The 21,279-nt window shown below is 40.8% G+C and overlaps 1 protein-coding gene across 1 annotated transcript; it reads right to left on the bottom strand.

The window, feature by feature from the left end:
* Window positions 1-2,751: 2,751 nt before the first annotated feature.
* Window positions 2,752-4,183, bottom strand: LOC122047381 (zinc finger protein CONSTANS-LIKE 4-like). Its single transcript, XM_042608629.1, has 2 exons — window positions 3,504-4,183; window positions 2,752-3,217 (listed from the first exon to the last, which is right to left on the bottom strand). Exons 1-2 carry the CDS (start codon window positions 4,089-4,091, stop codon window positions 2,999-3,001), a joined length of 807 nt encoding a protein of 268 aa, XP_042464563.1. The 5' UTR covers window positions 4,092-4,183; the 3' UTR covers window positions 2,752-2,998.
* Between the last annotated feature and the right edge of the window lie 17,096 nt (window positions 4,184-21,279).

Consider the following 21,279-nt stretch of genomic DNA (forward strand, 5'->3'; position numbering starts at 1 on the left):
TTTCTCATTGGCTGGAGACATTGGGATGTTGAGAGTTAAACATGGATGCTAGTTATGGTAACTAATTCATTGGAGTAACTCGTGTAAGACTTCATATGTTTATCTATATATATGGATATGCTTGTGAAGCTCTTACTGCAGCTCGAGTGCAAGTTTCCTTCGACTTGAGGTATACAAGTCATCTTAGTCATAGAAACTTATACTTTGACATCTCAGGCAAGTACCTCATTGAGGTGTGGACCCGGGATGATTGAATATAAGTCGAAATGTCTGAAGATATTTGGATAGCCCATAGAGAATTCACCGCTCCTTGCGAGGAGACGTATACCCTATGACTACTCGTTAGGATTATTACTTAAAATCTTTGACCAAAGCATCACATGTTAAGAGTACGAGACTCTTGTACACATGTACGAGTAATCTGAATCCGTAGAACGAGGAAGTATTACTTGAGCTAGGTGACGTAGTCAGTCTAGTGGGGACAGACACATAGACCATGTCCTGAACTAAGTGGGTATAAAATGAGTGAAAGGAATAAGACACGACTCACTATATTTACTGAAGAGTTTAGAATTAGTTATAAGATCAACTATGATTTTTTGGCTAATTGGGGATCACGATGTACTATTAGGTGTCACTTATGATCGTTCTATAATTAAGTAGTTAATTATGGGCGGTCAAAATATTTAGTTGGACCATACATAAGACAAATATAAAAATATTTGTCATGATGGAAGCGTGGATGAGCTACATCTCTTATGGTAGAGTTGAACCATATTTGGTTTAATTATGAATTAGTCATGAACCAACTTGGTTTAATTGTAAAACAAACCAAAAGTTAATGAGCTAATTTTTTGTTAAGGGATAATGAGTTGGATATGAGCTTTCTAATCCAACTCATTAAAGAAGATTATATATAGATGTAATTTGCAGAGAATTAGTAACAAGTTTCATTATTTGGTTGATTGGACTTTTGGAAACTCAATCCTCCTCTCCCTCCCCTCTTTCTCTCCCACCGCCAACAAGAGGGTGCTCCCTCTTGTTGCCGTGACCACCACAAGGGAGAAAAACTCTCCCTTGTGTGCTTCTCTTCTCCTTCCTCTTAATCCCTCTTCTTCGCTCGTGACTAATAACTTCCGAAGGAGAGACTTATACTAAAGGAGTTATCTTGAGGAGCTCGGCGTAGATATGAATAGAGGCGATGTTCGATAACGTAGCTACTGTTGATGTCCTTCTCGTTATAGGTCATCCGTAAGGTATACCTAGCGTAAATTTACTTCCCATAAAATTTTAATTATGTGATCATATTTGACATGTTGTATCCTTATATGCTTGTGGTATGTGTAATGTAATAATTAGGAATTATTATTATTTTATTTTTCACTACACATGTTTATGAAACATTTTCTAACACGTGCCTGCATCGAGTATATCCCAACATTCTCGATCCTAGGATTTCTTGCCTGGTGTTTGTGACCCTCATGACTTTCACCTAGTGTCCTCGACCTTAGGATGTCGCCCGACGTCCTCTACCTACCAAGTCTTTATCCAATCCTACGGACCAAGACTTCATTGACTAACCTCAGCTAGGACTTCAACCTTTTGCATAGCCTTAAATAGGACTTTCACTTTGTCTAATATCACTTAGTTTAACTCGTTATATCACAACATAGTTTACTTTTGAACTTTTGTCAATATCAAAATACAGGTTTGATTAACTAGTGATTCCAGCATCAACAGATGATAGAGGACCAAACACATGATATGAGACATGAGGTTCAAGAGGGTGAAGGTTGATTAGACACTTGGTAATGAGGGAAGTTCAATAGGTTAAAAAAAATAAATGTTTGATAGTGGTGAAATTTTGATAGATCAAGATTGATCAAATGCTAAACAATGGTAAAGTCCTAGTAGGTTAAAGTTGACCTAATACTAGGCAACTGTGAAATCTTGATAGGTCAAGATTAATTGAGTGTTAGACAAAGAAAGTCTCGACAGGTCAATATTGATCAAATACTAAGTAAAAAAGTTTTGATAAATTAAGGTCAATCAATTATTAGGCAATACAAAAATTTAACTTCGGAGAAGATGAAATAAAAGGTCTCAATGAACTACTAGAGAGTAACAATCAATCAATAATTCTTAAACTCTGAATTCCAGGTTAGATTTGAGAGTTTAAGGGTTTTTATTGCATATCAGTCAATTATTGGATATGATCAATCGACTGATACATAATATTGCAACAAAAAAAGATTTTAGATCGAGTTGGGAACATCGATAAATAGAATGTTCAAATGACTACGGAACTTGACTATTTGGCTAATGAGTCCATTGATGATAATGATTAATTAATTATTATGATCAAAGCTGAGGTGAAAAGAAACGTTTAGTAGGTGAAACGGTGGAATTCAACTAAATAATCGTTGAAAAAGCAATACAGCAACCCTACAAGAGAGGGTTTTGACGTCAGTTCAAGTTTTTTGAGAGTATTGTTGCATTTTTTAATCTTCGTGAAGCAAATTAAAGTAATCAACAACGTTGGTTCAAATTCATTTGAGTACAGTCAAGTCTACTTTCAAAGTGCAAGATGATTTGTATAAATCAGCTTGCCCTTTCAAAAGTAAATTTTGTAAAATACCATGAACTTTTAAATACTCTAAGTAAAAGGTTAATGTTTCCTCGAATCTGAAACAATTCATTTTGATAAAATAAATAACCATAAGCCATTTTATATATTAGGGCGTGGTCATTTTGCCTCTAATTTACATTTTTTTTAACTCTTTATTTTATTACTATTAGTAGTAGCAGCAGCATAATATCGATCTTAGCTCAATCAATTTGAGAAAAAAAAGATTTCCTCAAAAAACCAAAACAGATACATCATTCAGATGTTAATTTTGACGCTTGAAAAATTTGATTGCTGTCGACTTTGTTTTCTTTTCCATGGAATTTCAATCATTTACTTGTGCTGTTCCATAGATGGAATTTTTGTAGCTTACTAAGATCGGAAGGAAGGCGAGTGGTGCGACGTGCTTCCAGCGCGGCGGAGACGGCGGCTGGCCGGAGAAGGTTGAATCTCTTCCAATCCTAAGAGGCGCGGAGGGCGGAGGAGGGCAGAGGGGAAGGAGGTAGCCACCTCGTCCACGGCTGAGAAAGCCGGAGCTGGGCCGGAGGCGAGGTAGCTCGGATGGGACGAGGAGCGGACGATGCGGTCTTCCTGTCGGCAATTCAAGTGTTATTGTGAGGGAGGAAGCTTGTTTTCTTCTTTATTCATGAAAGGGGAAATTTTGTCTGAAGATTTCCATAGTCAAAGTTCACAAATCTTTGCTTTTTTGGTCATTCAAATCAAAGAGGGAAAGAAAGGGCAAAATCGGAGGCCGAATGCTTCAGATCAACTCGCCGATTTGAGATCGAAGATGCGGAGGAAAGAGGAATTAACATTGTTTGGAGGAGATCGATGTTTCCAAATCATGTCGAAGCGACAAGAAATTAGACAGATTTACCTGTGCGACGGTGAGATCAGCATTCTCCCGCATCCGCTTCAAGGAGCCACCGCGATTCGCCGCCGGGCTTTGCTGCTGCTCCTCCTCCCCGCCGCTCGAGGAGCTCGCCACCGCCGGCGGGGGCGTCAGCGACCACGGCACCACCTGGTTCTCTCCGTCGTCGTCGTCGTCGTCTCCTTCTTGTTCTTCTTGCCCCTCATCTCGCTCGTCAACAACCTCTTCATCCTCTACCAACTCTCTTGCTAGCTCTTCCCCCTCTCCCTCCTCGCCAGCTCGCCCGGCGCCGCTGCCACCTCCACCTCCACCTCCTCGATCGCAGTCCTCCGCGCCCTCCTCCGCGGCGCATCGTTCGCATACGGAGACCGTGTGCCCCAGCCTGGCGCCTTCCGCCCACCACGGCGTGGGTGACTGGCAGCTCCTGCAGAGGAGGCACCGGGAGTGGCGCGCCACCAGGAAGTTGGCTCCGTGCACCTTGGCGTCGCACTCCCAGCACAAACTCGCTTGGTCGGACTCGCAGCGCATCATCGCCGGCCGATCGCAAAGCTCGCATTGCTTCGACCCCATTCGTCGATCGATCTTCGTCGTCATCTCCGCTCCAGGTGGTCTTAATTTTCGCCCAAATAAAACAATTTAAAAAACAAGAGATATTGTTAAATGGAATTTATTACACATGGGAGATATATCCACCTCCTGTAAGCTTACCGTCGGAGGCTCTCCAACTTTTACGGCGTTCACCATTTTATCTCCTTGAATTGACACCTATGAGTGCTATGAGTGAAGATGTTTATTTTTTTTTATCTCAGTATCTAGGTTTTGTCCGATTAGTCCACGAGACGGATGACCTTGATTTATTAGAACATTATAATGGTCAGTAGTCGTTTATAATTTATCTCTTTTGTGTTAATTTTGAGACGGATTGATGGAGACGTTGGAGACGAATGTATTCATCTTTTACCACAATTGATTTATTAGAACATTTGAAAATGCTCCTAGTAATATATCAACAGTTAATTTCCACTGTCATTTCAACAGTAAAATGGGTGGCCCGAGGAGGTAGAATTTCTTGGACCATTTTTTATGGTTCATGAGATATGTCATTTGTATTTGCGATCGGATCGTGATTGCGATCTGATCGTAAATGATTGTGATCCCTTCTTGGATCATCGTCCCCATCAAGTTATAATCTTTATTCGGAGCGGGCGACCGAAGGCTATCCGGAAGACACCCTCGCTCGGGGCCCAGTAACTTGGCCACTTATCCATCATCGGAGGCCTCCGAGCAGCCTCCGGTCTCTCGCTCCGAATAAAAATTATAACTTGATGGGATCGGTGAACCCAAAAAAGGATCATAACCATTTGCGACAGGATCGCGACCATAATCTGATCGCAAATACGAGTGGCACATCTCCTACATCATAAAAAAGTGATCCAGTAAATCTGTCCTCGAGGCCCGAGGGGAATAGTGGAAAAATGATATTCATTTTCCTCCATTATATAATTCACCTTATTTGTTAAATGATCCCTAAAGTTCTAAAATTATCAAATCACACCTTGAGTTTTCTGACTCGTATCAGTTTCCCCTTTGATCACGTTAGCCGTTTTATATTATCTCAAAATTTAATTTTCAAGATCAAGTTTTTTTCATCAATCCTGTTGTGACCAGATGGTGTCTAGTTTTCTCAATAATGAAGTGACACGAACTGAAAATTTTAAGAGCGTAATTTTAAAATTTTATAGATTATTTTTAAAATATGTTATAGAAATAGAGTTGTAAATGAACGGAATATTTTTATTAATAGTAAAAAAAATTAAAGCAAATAAACTTAATCATAAGTGATGTTAATTTGTTAGCGTTCATAAATAAAATTTATGAATAATTATGTGTGACTAAATATATTTATTAATTTATATAAATTTTAATTATAAATTTATTTTTTTACTTTTTTATTAAATATATAATTTATAGTAATATATAAAATTTATAATCTTAAGTTATTCATGTTAAAATAAAAATAATATAAATTTTATATATTAGATAAACGCTTTAATCAGGATAATTATGCAATGAGTTGAACACAATAAAAAACTTAGCTCCATAAAATTTTTAATGTATAAACTTGAATAAGCTTAATAAGTAAAGAAATAAATTTCAATACACTTCAACTCAACTCGTTTCCATTTACCTCGTTTATACTCATATGATTTAGCTCATTTATACTCATATGCAGAGTGCATTGCCTTTATGATCCACATAGATTACCATGTTAATTCAATGTAACTTTTATTGAAATAAAATTTGAAAAAATTTACATGCTCCAATGTAAAGAGTATCCACATCAGATGTCTCATTAAAAATGTTACCTTAAATTTTAGATAGAATAATTAATAAATCTTTACATTAATCACCCTATCCATTCTTTAAATTATGTATTTATAAACAATATTTCTCTAAATTAAAGGAATAGATTTCATTCCCTAAATATTATAGAGGAGAGAAAAGAAATAGAAAAATTGATATATAGTATATTAAAAAGTAGATATCTAAATTTAATAAAAGTAAAAATTTTACTTTAAATTATGTATTTTGGATAAAATAATTGGTATGGATGTTCTAAGGAAGTAAAAAAAATTGAAGAGAATACATAATTTTGACATACCTTTTAGCTAGTAGTACCAAAATTTAGGCTCAATTAATTATTTTAATTTTATACTAGATTGGAAAGATAATTATGGGTCATGTTAAACATGACATGTGTTATCACCATGAGATCTGGGGTTTGAATCTCGGTAAAAGTTGAGGTAAATGTCTCCCTTATGTGCTAGTCACTATTCCAAAGGCTAGTAGTCGTCCGTGATTTACCTCCTCCGTGTTGACCCTGAGACGGGTTGACGGGGGCGTTGAGTGCGAGCGTATTCGTCTTTTGTCACCATGTTAAACATGACATGTGGTCCCTTCGGATAGGTCTAGTGGCTAGCGCATGAGGTGTTACCACCATGAGATCTGGGGTTCGAATTTCGATAAAGTCGAGGTAAATGTCTTTCTTATGTGTTAGTCATTATTTCAAAGGTTAGTAGTCACCCGTGATTTACCTCCTCCGTATTGATCCTAGGACGAATTGACGAGGACACTAGGAATAAATGTATTTATCCTTTTTGCCACCATATTAAACATGACATGTGGCCTCCGCTTATTAATTACTGTGTTAGAGTGAAATACTTATGATTTATCTTGATGTCTTTGATTATTTGGATAATTTTAAAGGACTCGGGATGAGAATTATTATCTTTTATTATAATATTAAACATGACATGAGACAATACAAAGTTAATTTTATTGTTACTATAATTATTTATTTATTTTACAGTAAATATTTTTCATGAAAAATCTAGATCGTTGACGGTTAAATGACGAATCGCAAACTTGATAGTCAAATCTTGGTTGCCCCACTTGAGCCTAAGCTTGGTTGCCCCATGCCCTAGTTGATTGAGCTTTTCTAAAAATGAAAAATAAAAAGTTGTGCCTAATCTTTTCCTTAAAAAAAAAAAAGATTTTAAAATATATAATAAAAATAAAAAATATAGAAAAAAAGAGAAAAAAATAAAACCTATCTATAAAAATATAAAATAAAATTATTTTCTTAAATTTTTATATTTTGATTTTTTATATTTTATATTAAAAAAAATGAGTCGAGCATGAAATTGTTGGAGTGTATACTAAAAGCCTAGCTTTTGGTATAAATATTTATCTAGAAATAAGAATCACATTGGTCGAATGTCTACATTTATGATAAATGTAGTTGTTCAATTAATTTATATTGTAGATGACATGGTGTGTGGTGTCACACACAGAAGATCATGTTATCAGTAGCTTATAAATTATAAACAGTAGCTCACGACCATGATGGAAAGGAACAAACCATTGGAAGGTCGTAGTGTAATTAGGTATTAGTTTATCTTGACTATATAATTACACTAGTACACTCAGAGTGTATTGAGTAGGACCATTTGAGGTCGTTTCTTTTATACTGACTTTATAAAGAAACAAAGACCTCGGTTATTATGAAAGTGTGTGCTCTTAATCCTAATGTAATAACAAGCACATATATTTGATATTTATTTCTTTAATTTATCAATGGGTGAGATTTAGTTCGTTGAATCAATAAACCCGATAAGTTGGGAAATGGTATCACTTATAGTGTGTGTTGTTGATTATAGAAGGAAGCGTGTCCTAGAGATACTAGGTTGATAATGTCCTCGAGAGGAGCTCATAAAGATTGTCATGTTAAACCCTGCAGGTGGACTTAGTCCGGCATGATAATAAGGTTGAGTGGTACTACTCTTGGACTTAGATATTAATTAAATGAGTTGTCGGTAACTCACTTAATTAGTGGACATTTGATATCTTAAACACAGGAGACTAACACACTCATAATAAGAAGGAGCCCAAAATGTAATTTGGGATTGGTGCGGTAGTTCAATGATAATTCTCTAGTGGAATGAATTATCATTGATAAAATTAAGTTGTGTGTTAAGGCGAACACGGGATGTAATTTTATCGGAGACCAAAACCAATTCCTCCTCTCGGTCCCTATCGTAGCCTCTTATTTGTAGAAGTTTTATACCCACCTATACCCACCTTCTATACCCACTAATAAGGGTGGCCAAGCTAGCTTGGGAACCAAGCTAGGGCCGGCCTAGGTATATTATTGTGGCCCTAGCTTGAACCCAAGCTAGTGGGGCCGGCTAAATTAAATTAAAAAGGGATTTTAATTTTAGTTTTTATTATGTGGAAGAAATAATTTTTAAAGAGAATTAAAATTAAAATATCTCTCTTGTAAAAGATCTACAAAGATTAAAGAAAGAGATTAGATCTCTTTCCTTATTTGTAGATTGATGAGTTATTTTATTTTCTCTTTAAAAATTATCCATATGTTGATAAAATTAAAATTATAGAAATTTCCTTTATCAACCATGAAGAGATTTTTAAAGAAATTTTATTTTAAAATTTCCGGAAACAAATTAGGAAGTTTTAATTTGTTGATTAAAACTTGTCTAATTTATTTCCTCTAGAAGTGGCCATTAGAGATTAAATTGGGAAATTTTATTTAATTTTCTCAATTAAATCATGTCAAGGAAATTAAGGAAATTTTATTGTAATTAAATTTCCTAATTTGCCTAGGCCAAGGAATATAAAAGAAGGGTGAGGGTGCCTTCACAAGACACAACATCTATTATTCCTCTCCCTCTTTTGTTCCTTGGTGTGGCGACCAACCTCTCCCTCTCTTCCTCTTGTGGTGGCGAACCCTACCCTTCTATTGGAGCTCTTGTGGTGGCGGATACTACTCGGAGAAGAAGAAGAAGAAGGAGAGAAAGCTAGCATCTCTTGGAGCTTGGTTAGTATTTTGTTTTCTTCCTTGGTGAAGCTTCCTCTTTGTTGGCGAACCTAGCTAGGAGGAGAAGAAGGTGATTGGTGGTTTCTCGTCTCGGAAGATCGTTGCCCACACAACGTCCGAGGTTAGAAGAGGAATACGGTAGAAGATCAAGAGGTTTTTCTACAAGGTATAACTAGTAAATTTTATTTCCGCATCATGCTAGTTATTTATGGAAATAATACCAAATACAAGAGGCTTACGTTCTAGAATTTCGAATATGTTTTTTCGAAGTTGTGTTCTTTTGTTTCTTTCTTTTCCTTGTGATTTGATTGTTCTCTTTGGTTAACCTAAAGTTATTTTAGGAAATTAAATATTAGCTTTCTATTAAAGGTTTTGTCTAGTCGATGGTGGTTGCTCCCATATCCAAGAAGGCCATGTGCCTCGCCACGTCAGTACTGGGAACCTTTTATGGAAATTAATATTTAATGGAATTAATAACTTAAGGAGACTTGGGTCGAACGTGTTAAGTTCCGCAGGAGATCCAAGTCAAAACCTAAAAGAACAAATAGATTAAGTTTTGGATCAAACGTGTTAAGTTCCGCAGGCGATCCAAAATTTAATTTAAAAGAACACATGGTAGCTAGGAAAAGGTTCAGACCTTTGTACAAAATTTTTGTACAGTGGAACCTATAGATTTTCCGAGTAGCAACCAATAGAAATGACATAGGATTTTGTCTAGCTCGGATCACATATAATCAGTGGTGTCCAACTGGGCTCGTAAGGTAAGCCACCCTCACCCTAGCTTGAACATGGACCAAATGGACCTAACACGACACGGTTGACGCAAGTAGTCCGGCTCAGTTGATTAAATTAAGCACCACTATCGTGTACCTCTTTTAACCTACTTCCTTACTCGTACGCCGGCCATGAAGAGAACCTACATGGGCACATGCAAGTGCTAATGTTATTCTCGGATGGTAGATTTGTCTGAAGTATCAATGTTGTTGCTGTAAGATATTTCAAACGGTTATTTAGATATTTAAGATTTAAATTTTAGTTATGGTGTATTATAAAATATTTTTTCTCTATTAACATAAGAAATTTAAGGACACTAGAAGTGATCATTTTAGTCTTACGATAAATCAAAGATATTCATGGAGATTCATTCAAGTGGTCATCTTTAAATTTATCATCTCATTAAAGAAAAATAATTTTTATGATATGGTGTAACTAAAATTTAAATATTAAATATCTAATTAATTATTTAGAAGACTTAATAGTCCCAGAATGTCAAGATCAACAATTGCATCTCAAGAGGTTCTCTCTACGGCCACTATCTAGATGATAATGACCTTTCTCACGAAATAAAGCGAGAGCTAACTTTATAACAAACATTATTGCAGCTGGAAAGCTGGCACTCGCTCATCGTCACTGATGTTTCCGTCTTTGGGCACCTTCTTCATGCGACTAATTATTTGAAAGTGTAAATGTTACTTCATGAGTATGCAAAATAATTTGGAGAAAATATACATTCACTACAGAAACGCAAAAAACAAAAAAATTATGTTTTCACTCTTGATCTATTTTTTTAAAATAAATTTTTAATAGAGAAAAAAATCTATCTAATGGGCATCAATGTGTAAATTATATATTTATTTTCAATCCAACTTTTCATTCTAATAATGTAAATCATTTAATAGAAAAATAAATTATAATAAAGTTAGATAATATGGATAATTTAATACAATAACAATCAAATTTTATCCACTAGATAGAGACCAGATCCCTGATCCACAAAAAAAATAGAGTAGAAGATAAATCACTTGTAATTACGATTAGATTGTGTTCCAGATGCAATTGATTGTGATCCCTTTCTGAGTTCACTGTCCCTTAAATTATAGTTTGACTCGAGACGGATGATCGGAGACTACCTGCGATGGGCAAAGTGGGTAGGCTATTGGGCACCAATTAGTGAGGGGCGGCCTCCGGTCATCTGTCCCAATCCAAATTATAATTTGGGAGACGGTAAATACAAGAAGAGATCACAATCGATTGTGACCGAATAGTGACCAAGATCTAACTGTAATTATAAATGGTCTATCCCTTGATATGTGCTTTTAGTGGGCCAAGGATGTCACGCCCCAGAGGAGTCTCTGTCCGAAGAAATTTCGGCAGCATCTCCCCTGTACGGCGGACAATATGAAACTTTCTACATATCACATATACATCAGCCACAGGCGGCTGGAATGATAACAAAAAAAAAAAAAAATAAAGACAAACACCACGCAGTTAATAAAGATATCCAGCCTCTGGCTGTCACAACCACGCAGTTAATAACAGTAATCAATAATAGTAGGACTCTGACTCGAAATCCACCCTACTCCACTACACTCGTAAAGCTCAAATCCAACGAACTCACCTCTTCTGCCGTCCAGGCAGGCATATAGTAGAATAAAAACCAAACCATCCAAAAGTCCATCAAACGGTAACAATCCGTACAATATCCATAAATAAAATTCAAAACAAAACTAACACATAGTCTGATGGATGAAAAACCAAAATAAAGCAAATAACAACCTAGTAGAGAACTAGCTCTACGTGCAGATGGGGGGCCAGCGACTGGAACTGCTCCGGACAAACAATGGAGGCGGGGTGAGTCCAACACTCGGCAGGTACAACTGATATGCATAATAAAACAAATAACAGACAACACTAATCATACGCACAGTCTCCTGAATAGGAGGAGGATAAATGCAACTGAAATGAAATCGAAGATAACTGTCTGACCGGATCAAAGTATAAAGGTAACAAGTCGTCGGACCGGAGATAATATCCTATATGCATGTCAATCAATGCATCCAAACAAATGCGACATATAAGTGCAGTAATCACAAGCAAATAAAAATGCAATAAATGCATATATCGACCCATACTCGAAATCAATGCTCCTGCAATAGCGGAGTAAGCGGGATCTTGTCGGAGTACTCATCTGTGACCCCAAATCATAAATGGGGAGCTCAATGCTCTCATCTCCGGTACACGATGACGGGGAGGATATCCCGGCTACCACGCTGAGTCTCGACCAACGGAGCCAAACAAAGTCCACCATCTCACGGCTACCCGCTACCCTAAATGCCAAGCGGAGCCAAACAGGCGGGCGGCTACCACGGAGTCACACGACCAGCGGAGCCATAGAACCGCCACACCAGCCGGATATACAAATCCATGGGTGATGTGTGCAGTACATGTAACTGGCGATGAGCTCAACCAAAGTAGAGCCGACAATCGCACAGCATGCAATCATGATGCATGATACTAAACATGGCAATCTCATGAATAACATGGCATGATCCATATAAATAGATACAAAGTGTGTACCACAAGAAGACGTATCAAATAGAAGGTACACTAATCGAAGAGGGTATCAAATAAACCCTAGATCCAGAATATAACCGAGCATGTGGTTAGGTCACTACCTAAGGCATATGTGATCAGGTAGATAATATGTAGTGCAGAATAAATAAACAAACAACATGTACTAATCATGTAGTGACCAACCGAAATAAACAGGTAACACAATTACTGTTATATGTTAAACATATTATCATGCATATCAAAAGACATAAGTCAAAGTACCCGCCTCCAATCGAAATGGTCCAACTCGGACGTCGAGATGCTCGTCTCGAATCAAAATCCTGTGTTAAATCGCACAGTTTAGCTAATTTAATTACAAACAAATAGCTAAATGAATTTCTAACCCACTAACCAGTTAGGGTTAGTTTTGTTAACCCCAATTACACCATTACATAACTTCCAAACCTAGTTATTAATTATTGCTAACTCAACTAGCAATAATCTACCACAAATATCAAAACCCTAATCCTTACCTTAATTCAACAGGCAGGAAAGGTGCTGTCGATTGCTACAAAAAGTGGCTGCTGGAATAGGGCAACTCTAATATCGCCGATCTGTTGTACCAAGGATCTGAAAAACCAAAAGGTACCGATCTAATGTTATGATCAACAGTAGCTATAGAACAAGAACAGAACACTAGATCACGACCTAAACCCTTACCTTTCTGTCACAATACCGTATCACCACTGCTCTGAGGAGGAAGAAAATGCTCACAACTAGGGCACAGAGGATTTCCGGCCGGCAGCACTGCTGTGAGAAAGTCTCGGCTCCGGTTAGAGTGGCGGCAGAGAAGTAGAAGGACACAGAGCGATCGGCGATGGCTCTAGTCGCCGGCGGCAGAGAAGAAATTGGCCGGTACTGTGCAAAAGAGCAACAGCGGCAGTACACAGGGATGAACTAGGCACCGGAGACTGGTGTTGAACCTGTGGCCGGCGCTCGGTTTCGTCTCGGCGCTGCCACCAGTCGAGAGAAGGCGCGGGTTCTCGGGTGGCGGCGCTAGGGCACACGGAAAGAAGAGGAAAACAAGGTTCGGGGTTCGGCCGGCTGTAGAACAAAGGCAGAGAGGAGGGTCGCCGGCGTCGGCAGAGGAGAGAACCGTCGGGGCCGGCGGTTAGGGCTCGAGAGGGTGCGGCGGCGTCGGGGAAATAGGGAAGTGCGGGTGCGCGAGGGAGAAGTGAGGGAATCGGCGACAATGAGAGGAAATAAAGGAAAAAGAAAAAGGAATATATAAAAAAAAATAAACTTTTCCTCACTTAAATCGTGTAGCCTAAACAGGCTTTTCCCGGGCCCCGTTCTTATCCCCGTCAACTCGTCCGTACGAGCTCCGAAAAATTCCCGAAAAATCTCCAAAAATTCTGGAAAATTCCTTTATTAAGATTCGCCTATTTTCCGGTATTTTACATTCTCCCCCACTAATAAAAATTTGGTCCCCAAATTTCGTTATCTACCATCAGCAAGTACTAACAACAGATATAATAATAAATGCTGAACGGTAAATAAACTCACATACCTCAAGTGAAAAGATGGGGATATCGAGCTCGGATAGTATCCTCGAGCTCCCAAGTAGCCTCCTCGTCCGAATGATGCTGCCATCCGACTTTAACCAGCCGGATAGTCTTGTTCCGCAACTGACGCTCTTTCCGGTCGAGAATCCGTACCGGAATCTCCTCATATGTAATGTCAGGCTGAACTGGAACTGGGATATCTGCCAACACATGCGTCGGGTCGGGCACGTATCTCCGCAGCATAGATACGTGGAATACATCGTGAACGCCTGACAAGGACGGTGGTAATGCCAGTCGGTAAGCTACTGCTCCGATCCTCTCCAAGATCTCGAAAGGGCAATATACCGCGGAGCTAGCTTACCTCTGATACCAAATCTCTTCACCCCTTTCGTGGGTGAAACTCGCAGAAATACATGGTCACCAACAAAGAACTCTAGTGGTCTGCGTCTCCGATCAGCGTAACTCTTCTGGCGATCCTGCGCCTCTGACATCCTCCGTCTGATAGTACGGACCAACTCTGCATCCTGCTGAACTCTCTGAGGTCCCAACAACTGAGCCTCTCCAACCTCATCCCAGAGAACAGGTGTCCGACAAGGTCTACCATACAACGCCTCAAACGGTGCCATCTGGATAGCCGAATGAAAGCTGTTGTTGTAAGCAAACTCTACTAACGGCAGATGGTCCTCCCAACTGCCTCCAAAATCCATAACACATGATCTCAGCAAGTCCTCAAGAGTCTGAATAGTCCGCTCTGACTGTCCATCTGTCTGTGGATGGAAAGCTGTACTAAGTCGGAGCTGTGTGCCCAAGGCCTGCTGCAGACTCTGCCAGAAACGAGACGTAAACCGTGGATCTCTATCCGAAATAATACTCAACGGAACACCATGTAGTCTGATAATCTCCCGACAATACAAATCTGCTAATCGATCCAGGGGATCAGTCCTCCGAATCGCTAAAAAGTGCGCGGATTTGGTTAATCGATCAACGATTACCCAAATCGCATCATGACCTCGTCGTGTCCTCGGCAAACCTACCACAAAGTTCATGGTAATGTGATCCCACTTCCACTCAGGAATAGGAATCCGCTGAAGTAATCCTGCGGGTCTCTGATGCTCAGCCTTCACCTGCTGACAGACAAGACATCTAGCTACAAAATCCGCGATGTCTTTCTTCATACCGTTCCACCAGTAGGAACGTCTCAAATCTCGATACATACGAGTCCCACCTGGATGGATCGCAAATCGAGAACGATGAGCCTCCTGAAGTAGCTCCTGTAAGACCGGATGAGACTGAGGTACGCATAATCTGCCTCGGAAGTATATAACACCCTCCTCGTCTCGTGTAAACCCGGTCTGCTGCCCGGAAGCTATCTGACTGCCAATAAACTGACAATGCTGATCACTAGCCTGAGCCTCTCGGATCATCGTCCTGATCGACGACTGAGCAACCATGGTAACAAGAATACCCTGCTCTGTAGATCCCTGCTCCTCAAGGTCTAACTCAGAATAACTCTGAATCAAGTCTGTAATTGAAATCCGGTGACAAGCCAAATTCCCTCTGGACTTCCTGCTGAGTGCATCGGCAACCACATTAGCTTTCCCCGGGTGGTAGCTAATGGTACAATCGTAGTCCTTCAGGAACTCCATCCATCTCCTCTGTCGGAGATTAAGCTCCTTCTGAGTGAAAATGTATTTGAGACTCTTATGATCAGTAAGAATCTCAAATGTAATACCGTACAAATGATGTCGCCATAGCTTCAGAGCAAAAATGATGGCAGCTAACTCTAGGTCATGAACTGGGTAGTTCTTCTCATGCTCCTTCAACTGACGAGAAGCATAAGAGACTACTCTGCCGTGCTGCATCAGAACAGCGCCCAAACCCTGAAGAGATGCGTCGGTGTAAAGTACAAACCCATCCTCTCCAGAAGGTAAAACCAAAACTGGAGCCGACACTAATCTCCGCTTCAGCTCCTGAAAGCTGATCTCGCAATCCTCGGTCCACGTAAACTTCACGCCTTTCCTGGTAAGGCGGGATAGCAATACGCGAGAAACCCTCGACAAAACGCGTCGGTAATATCCGCCAATCGAGCTGCGGATCTCGAATCGACTTGGTGCTCCCAGTGGTGACGACCTCGATCTTCGAGGATCAATGAAATACCTCTACTAGAAACCACGTGTCCCGAAACCGACTTTGGATAACCAGAACGCACACTTGCTGAACTTCGCGTACAGCTGATGTCGTCGAAGAATCTCCAAGACTATGCGAAGATGCTGTGCGTGCTCCTCCTCGGAATGAGAGTAGACCAATATGTCATCAATAAAAACGATAACAAACTGATCCAGATACTCCAGAAATATGCGGTTCATCAAGTCCATAAACACCGCTGGAGCATTGGTAAGCCCAAATGGCATTACCAAAAACTCATAATGACCGTATCGAGTACGGAAAGCTGTCTTCTGAATATCTGAGTCTCTGACCCTCAGCTGATGATATCCGGATCGCAGATCAATCTTAGAATACACTGATGTACCTCTGAGCTGATCAAACAAATCCTCAATCCGTGGTAATGGATATTTATTTCTGACGGTCACTGCATTCAGCTGTCTGTAGTCAATACATAACCTCATGGTGCCGTCTTTTTTCTTGACGAATAACACCGGAGAACCCCATGGAGAAACACTAGGGCGAATGAATCCCCTGTCTAAAAGCTCCTGGAGTTGAACCTTCAGCTCGTTCAACTCTTTTGGTGCCATACGATAAGGAGCTTTCGATGTCGGTGCGGTTCCCGGAATCAACTCAATAGTGAACTCTACTGGCCTTCTGGGAGGCAAACCTGGCAGCTCCTCTGGAAATACATCTGGGTACTCCCGGACTACAGGAACGTCGGAGAGCTGCGAACTACTGCTGTCCTCAGTACTAATCAAAGATAACAGAAAACCCTGACAGCCATGTGACAACAACTTCTGAGCCTGAATCGCCGAAATGATCGATATGCCGTCGTCTCTGATGCTAGTGAAATCCCACGAGGGTTGGTTCGGAGGCCGGAATGTGACAAACCTCGTCTGGCAATCAACTGTGGCATGATATGCTGACAAACAGTCCATGCCAAGTATAATATCAAAATCGACCATTTCCAATACTAAAAGATCCACCGTAAGTATTAGGTTGCCAAAATCTAACGGGCAACCTCGGACCTCTGGGTGACATCCAATGAATCACCGGACGGTGGGAGACGGTCAATCGCTGAGTCTAAGAGTGGGTAATCTACCAACCTCCCGCATAAAAGTACGAGATATAAACGAATGTGAGCTACCGGTATCTATCGGTATATCTGCAGATAAGGCATAAATAGAAATCATACTGCGGAAAACGGATCCGTCGGCTCGCTGCGCATCCTCTCTGGTCATCGCATGAACACGTCCGTCTCTGGCGGAGGAGAGGAGAATGCTTATTTGCCTTGGTGGCGAAGCTTGCCGGGCATCTTGGATCTGCGCCGAGAAGCGAGAGGACGGCGATCTGTCTGGTGGGGGACCGAGTCTGCAGTCTTGACCTATGGTGCGGTGACCTGTCCAAGAAGCGGTGCACCCTTGTCACAACGACCTCACGATCATTGCCTCTATTGTTATCGACTGCCTCCAGCTGATCCATGACTATTCTCATCCTCTCGTGTCTTCAAAAGACATTGTGGTCGGTCTTCCTATATGCCCCTGTCTGTTGTGCTAAGTTCGACCAGCCGTTGTCGTCCTTCCTTTACCTTGGCTCACCACCACAGTGGCATCCAGATTTTATCTAAGGGAAATCTGTTGATCTAGTTTAGGGTAAGACATGCTTAATGTTAGATTGGCAGATATTCAATCTCATCTTCTGTTTGGGATATTGTGATCAGTTGTTTGATCGATTGATGTGGCTCTGGCCATCCCTGTTGGTGAGCATTTCAGCCAGCCAGCTGTTTCCTCTTTGCACATCTAGGCTCTGCTGTGCTGCCTCAATCAATAGAGCTTTGTCTAACGTCTCTAGATAGGAAGAAATAGCAAGACCGGCAAGTTTTACTTGCAGATGTCCATCCAGCCCCTGTATAAACTGCTGCATGCGTGAACTATCCTCAGCAACGAGCTCTGGACAAAATCTGGACAATCTGTCAAACTCTGCATTATACTCAGACACTGTACGATTATTCTGCCTCAAACTCAGGAACTCCTGTCGACGAGCAATCTGATAAGCCCGTGGAAAGAAACGGCTCTCAAAAGCCTGTCTGAATCTGGCCCATGTGATATTCTGCTCCCCGATGATAGTATGCTGGGTGAGCCACCAGGTGTCAGCAGCGTCTCGTAAGTGGAAAGCAGCCAGCTCTGCTTTCTCCCACTCGGAGCAAGCCATATAGAAAAAGGTACGCTCCATCGTCTCAATCCAAGATAAAGCCACACTCGGATCTCGGTCACCTCGGAAGAGTGTGAATCGACTCTTCATCGACTCTGCCAAGAACGGAATCCTGGCTCGTGCGGCGATAATGTCAGTGAAGTGTAGTAACTGGCGGAACCACAAACGGTGCTACAAGTGGCACCGGTGCATAAAGCGGAGGAGGTACTCCCGGTGCTGTCGGAAGCATAAGCGGTCTGTGGCACGGTAGGGTGAGGGTAGGTAGCCGCGGTGGAGTCAATGAGCCTGGTCTGGGATGTGAAAACCAGGTATCCCAAATCAGGAGGCAGTGGGTACACGGTATGTCTTTGGGGCACAGGCGTCGTGATCTTGAGTACATAGTAGGTCCGGATGGCGGTGGTCTTGAATCGCTATAGGTGGGTGGTGTCGGATATGACAATGGTATCCCTGGAGGTACCGGAATCTTGGAGGGGTACACTCGGTCCCGAGGTGGTACCTCTATAGGAGCCGTCGGGGTCTGAGAGCCCGATGCTGAGTCAGTCCCTGGCTGACAGGCTCATCATAAGGCATCTCTGGCGTATCCAGAGATCCCGTGGTCCTCGCACGTGGTCGTCCAGCACCACGTCTCGCGGCAACACGCGTAGATCGCCTCATATCTATTTAAATTAAATTACAGATATTACTACAGGTATAAACAAGTACAAAAATGACATCATACCTAATTGCTGTCTGGAGATGTTCCGTCGCTGTCCAGCCCCCAAATTGACCTCGGAATTCCGTACGAGAAAAAATAACCGGAAATCCATAAAATCCACAAAATAATCGCAACGGAAAAATCCGTGCCACCCAAAACAACTGCCTAGACTAATATGTCTCGCAACTAGGGCTAGTATAAAAATGTCCAAAATAACAAAAGCAGGTATCACACTCTGCTCTGATACCAATGAATTGGTATCAGATAAAACTCAAATATCCAACACACTGAAACCCAACAAGTATCGCCAAACTTTGGCGCTCTGATACCGTATAAATTGGCATCAGGTTATCCCAAATATCCAAAATACGAAAACAACGATCGCAAAACTTACGCTCTGATACCAAATAAATTGGTATCAGATAAATCAACGAAAATCCAAAACACATAGCAAGTATCGTATACCTGCTCTGATACCACTAAATTGTCACGCCCCAGAGGAGTCTCTGTCCGAAGAAATTTCGGCAGCATCTCCCCTGTACGGCGGACAATATGAAACTTTCTACATATCATATATACATCAGCCACAGGCGGCTGGAATGATAACAAAAAAAAATAAAGACAAACACCACGCAGTTAATAACGATATCCAGCCTCTGGCTGTCACAACCACACAGTTAATAACAGTAATCAATAACAATAGGACTCTGACTCGAAATCCACCCTACTCCACTACACTCGTAAAGCTCAAATCCAACGAACTCACCTCTTCTGCCGTCCAGGCAGGCATATAGTAGAATAAAAACCAAACCATCCAAAAGTCCATCAAACGGTAACAATCCGTACAATATCCATAAATAAAATCCAAAACAAAACTAAAACATAGTCTGATGGAAGAAAAACCAAAATAAAGCAAACAACAACCTAGTAGAGAACTAGCTCTACGTGCAGATGGGGGGCCAGCGACTGGAACTGCTCCGGACAGCCTCAACCTGAAAATATCAACAATGGAGGCGGGGTGAGTCCAACACTCAGCAGGTACAACTGATATGCATAATAAAACAAATAACAGACAACACTAATCATGGTCTCACGAATAGGAGGAGGATAAATCTGTTGAAATGAAATCGGAAGATAAGCTGATCTTGGGGATCAAAGTATAAAGGTAACAAGTCGTCGGACCGAGTGAGTCATAATCCTGTATGCATGTCAATCAAAACAAATGCAGCGTATAAGTGCAGTAATCACAAGCAAATAAAATGCAATAAATGCATATGTCAACCCCATACTCGAAATCAATGCTCCTGTGCAATGACAGAGTAAGCATGCTGTCGGAGTACTCCCGTCTGTGACCCCAAATCATAAATGGGGAGCTCAATGCTCTCATCTCCGTGAGAATGGCGGGGAGGATATCTCTGCCGGCTACCACGAGTCCCGACCAACGGAGCCAAACAAAGTCCACCATCTGCGGCTACCAGCTGCTACCTAAATGCCAGCCAAGCAGGCGGGCCGGCTACCACCGAGTCACACGACCAGCGGAGCCAAGCAATGAACCACACACCACCGGATATACAAATCCATGGGTGATGTGTGCAGTAATTGGCGATGAGCTCAACCAAAGTAGAGCCGATAATCGACATGCAATCATGATGCATGATACTAAACATGACAATCTCATGAATAACATGGCATGATCCATATAAATAGATACAAAGTGTGTACCACAAGAAGACGTATCAAATAGAAGGTACACTAATCGAAGAGGGTATCAAATAAACCCTAGATCCAGAATATAACCGAGCATGTGGTTAGGTCACTACCTAAGGCATATGTGATCAGGTAGATAATATGCAGTGCAGAATAAATAAACAAACAACATGTACTAATCATGTAGTGACCAACCGAAATAAACAGGTAACACAATTACTGTTATATGTTAAACATATTATCATGCATATCAAAAGACATAAGTCAAAGTACCCGCCTCCAATCGAAATGGTCCAACTCGGACGTCGAGATGCTCGTCTCGAATCAAAATCCTGTGTTAAATCGCACAGTTTAGCTAATTTAATTACAAACAAATAGCTAAATGAATTTCTAACCCACTAACCAGTTAGGGTTAGTTTTGTTAACCCCAATTACACCATTACATAACTTCCAAACCTAGTTATTAATTATTGCTAACTCAACTAGCAATAATCTACCACAAATATCAAAACCCTAATCCTTACCTTAATTCAACAGGCAGGAAAGGTGATGTCGATTGCTACAAAAAGTGGCTGCTGGAATAGGGCAACTCTAATATCGCCGATCTGTTGTACCAAGGATCTGAAAAACCAAAAGGTACCGATCTAATGTTATGATCAACAGTAGCTATAGAACAAGAACAGAACACTAGATCACGACCTAAACCCT

The sequence above is a fragment of the Zingiber officinale genome, chromosome 2B, assembly GCF_018446385.1.
Source record: "Zingiber officinale cultivar Zhangliang chromosome 2B, Zo_v1.1, whole genome shotgun sequence".
NCBI lineage: Eukaryota > Viridiplantae > Streptophyta > Magnoliopsida > Zingiberales > Zingiberaceae > Zingiber > Zingiber officinale.

What these genes read in the sequence shown, in the direction of transcription:
- LOC122047381 (XM_042608629.1), bottom strand. Translation starts at nt 4,091, where the DNA reads ATGACGACGAAGATCGATCGACGAATGGGGTCGAAGCAATGCGAGCTT. An exon ending in CTGATCTCACCGTCGCACAG is followed by an intron (nt 3,218 to 3,503) that starts GTAAATCTGTCT and finishes AATTGCCGACAG; the next exon opens with GAAGACCGCATCGTCCGCTC.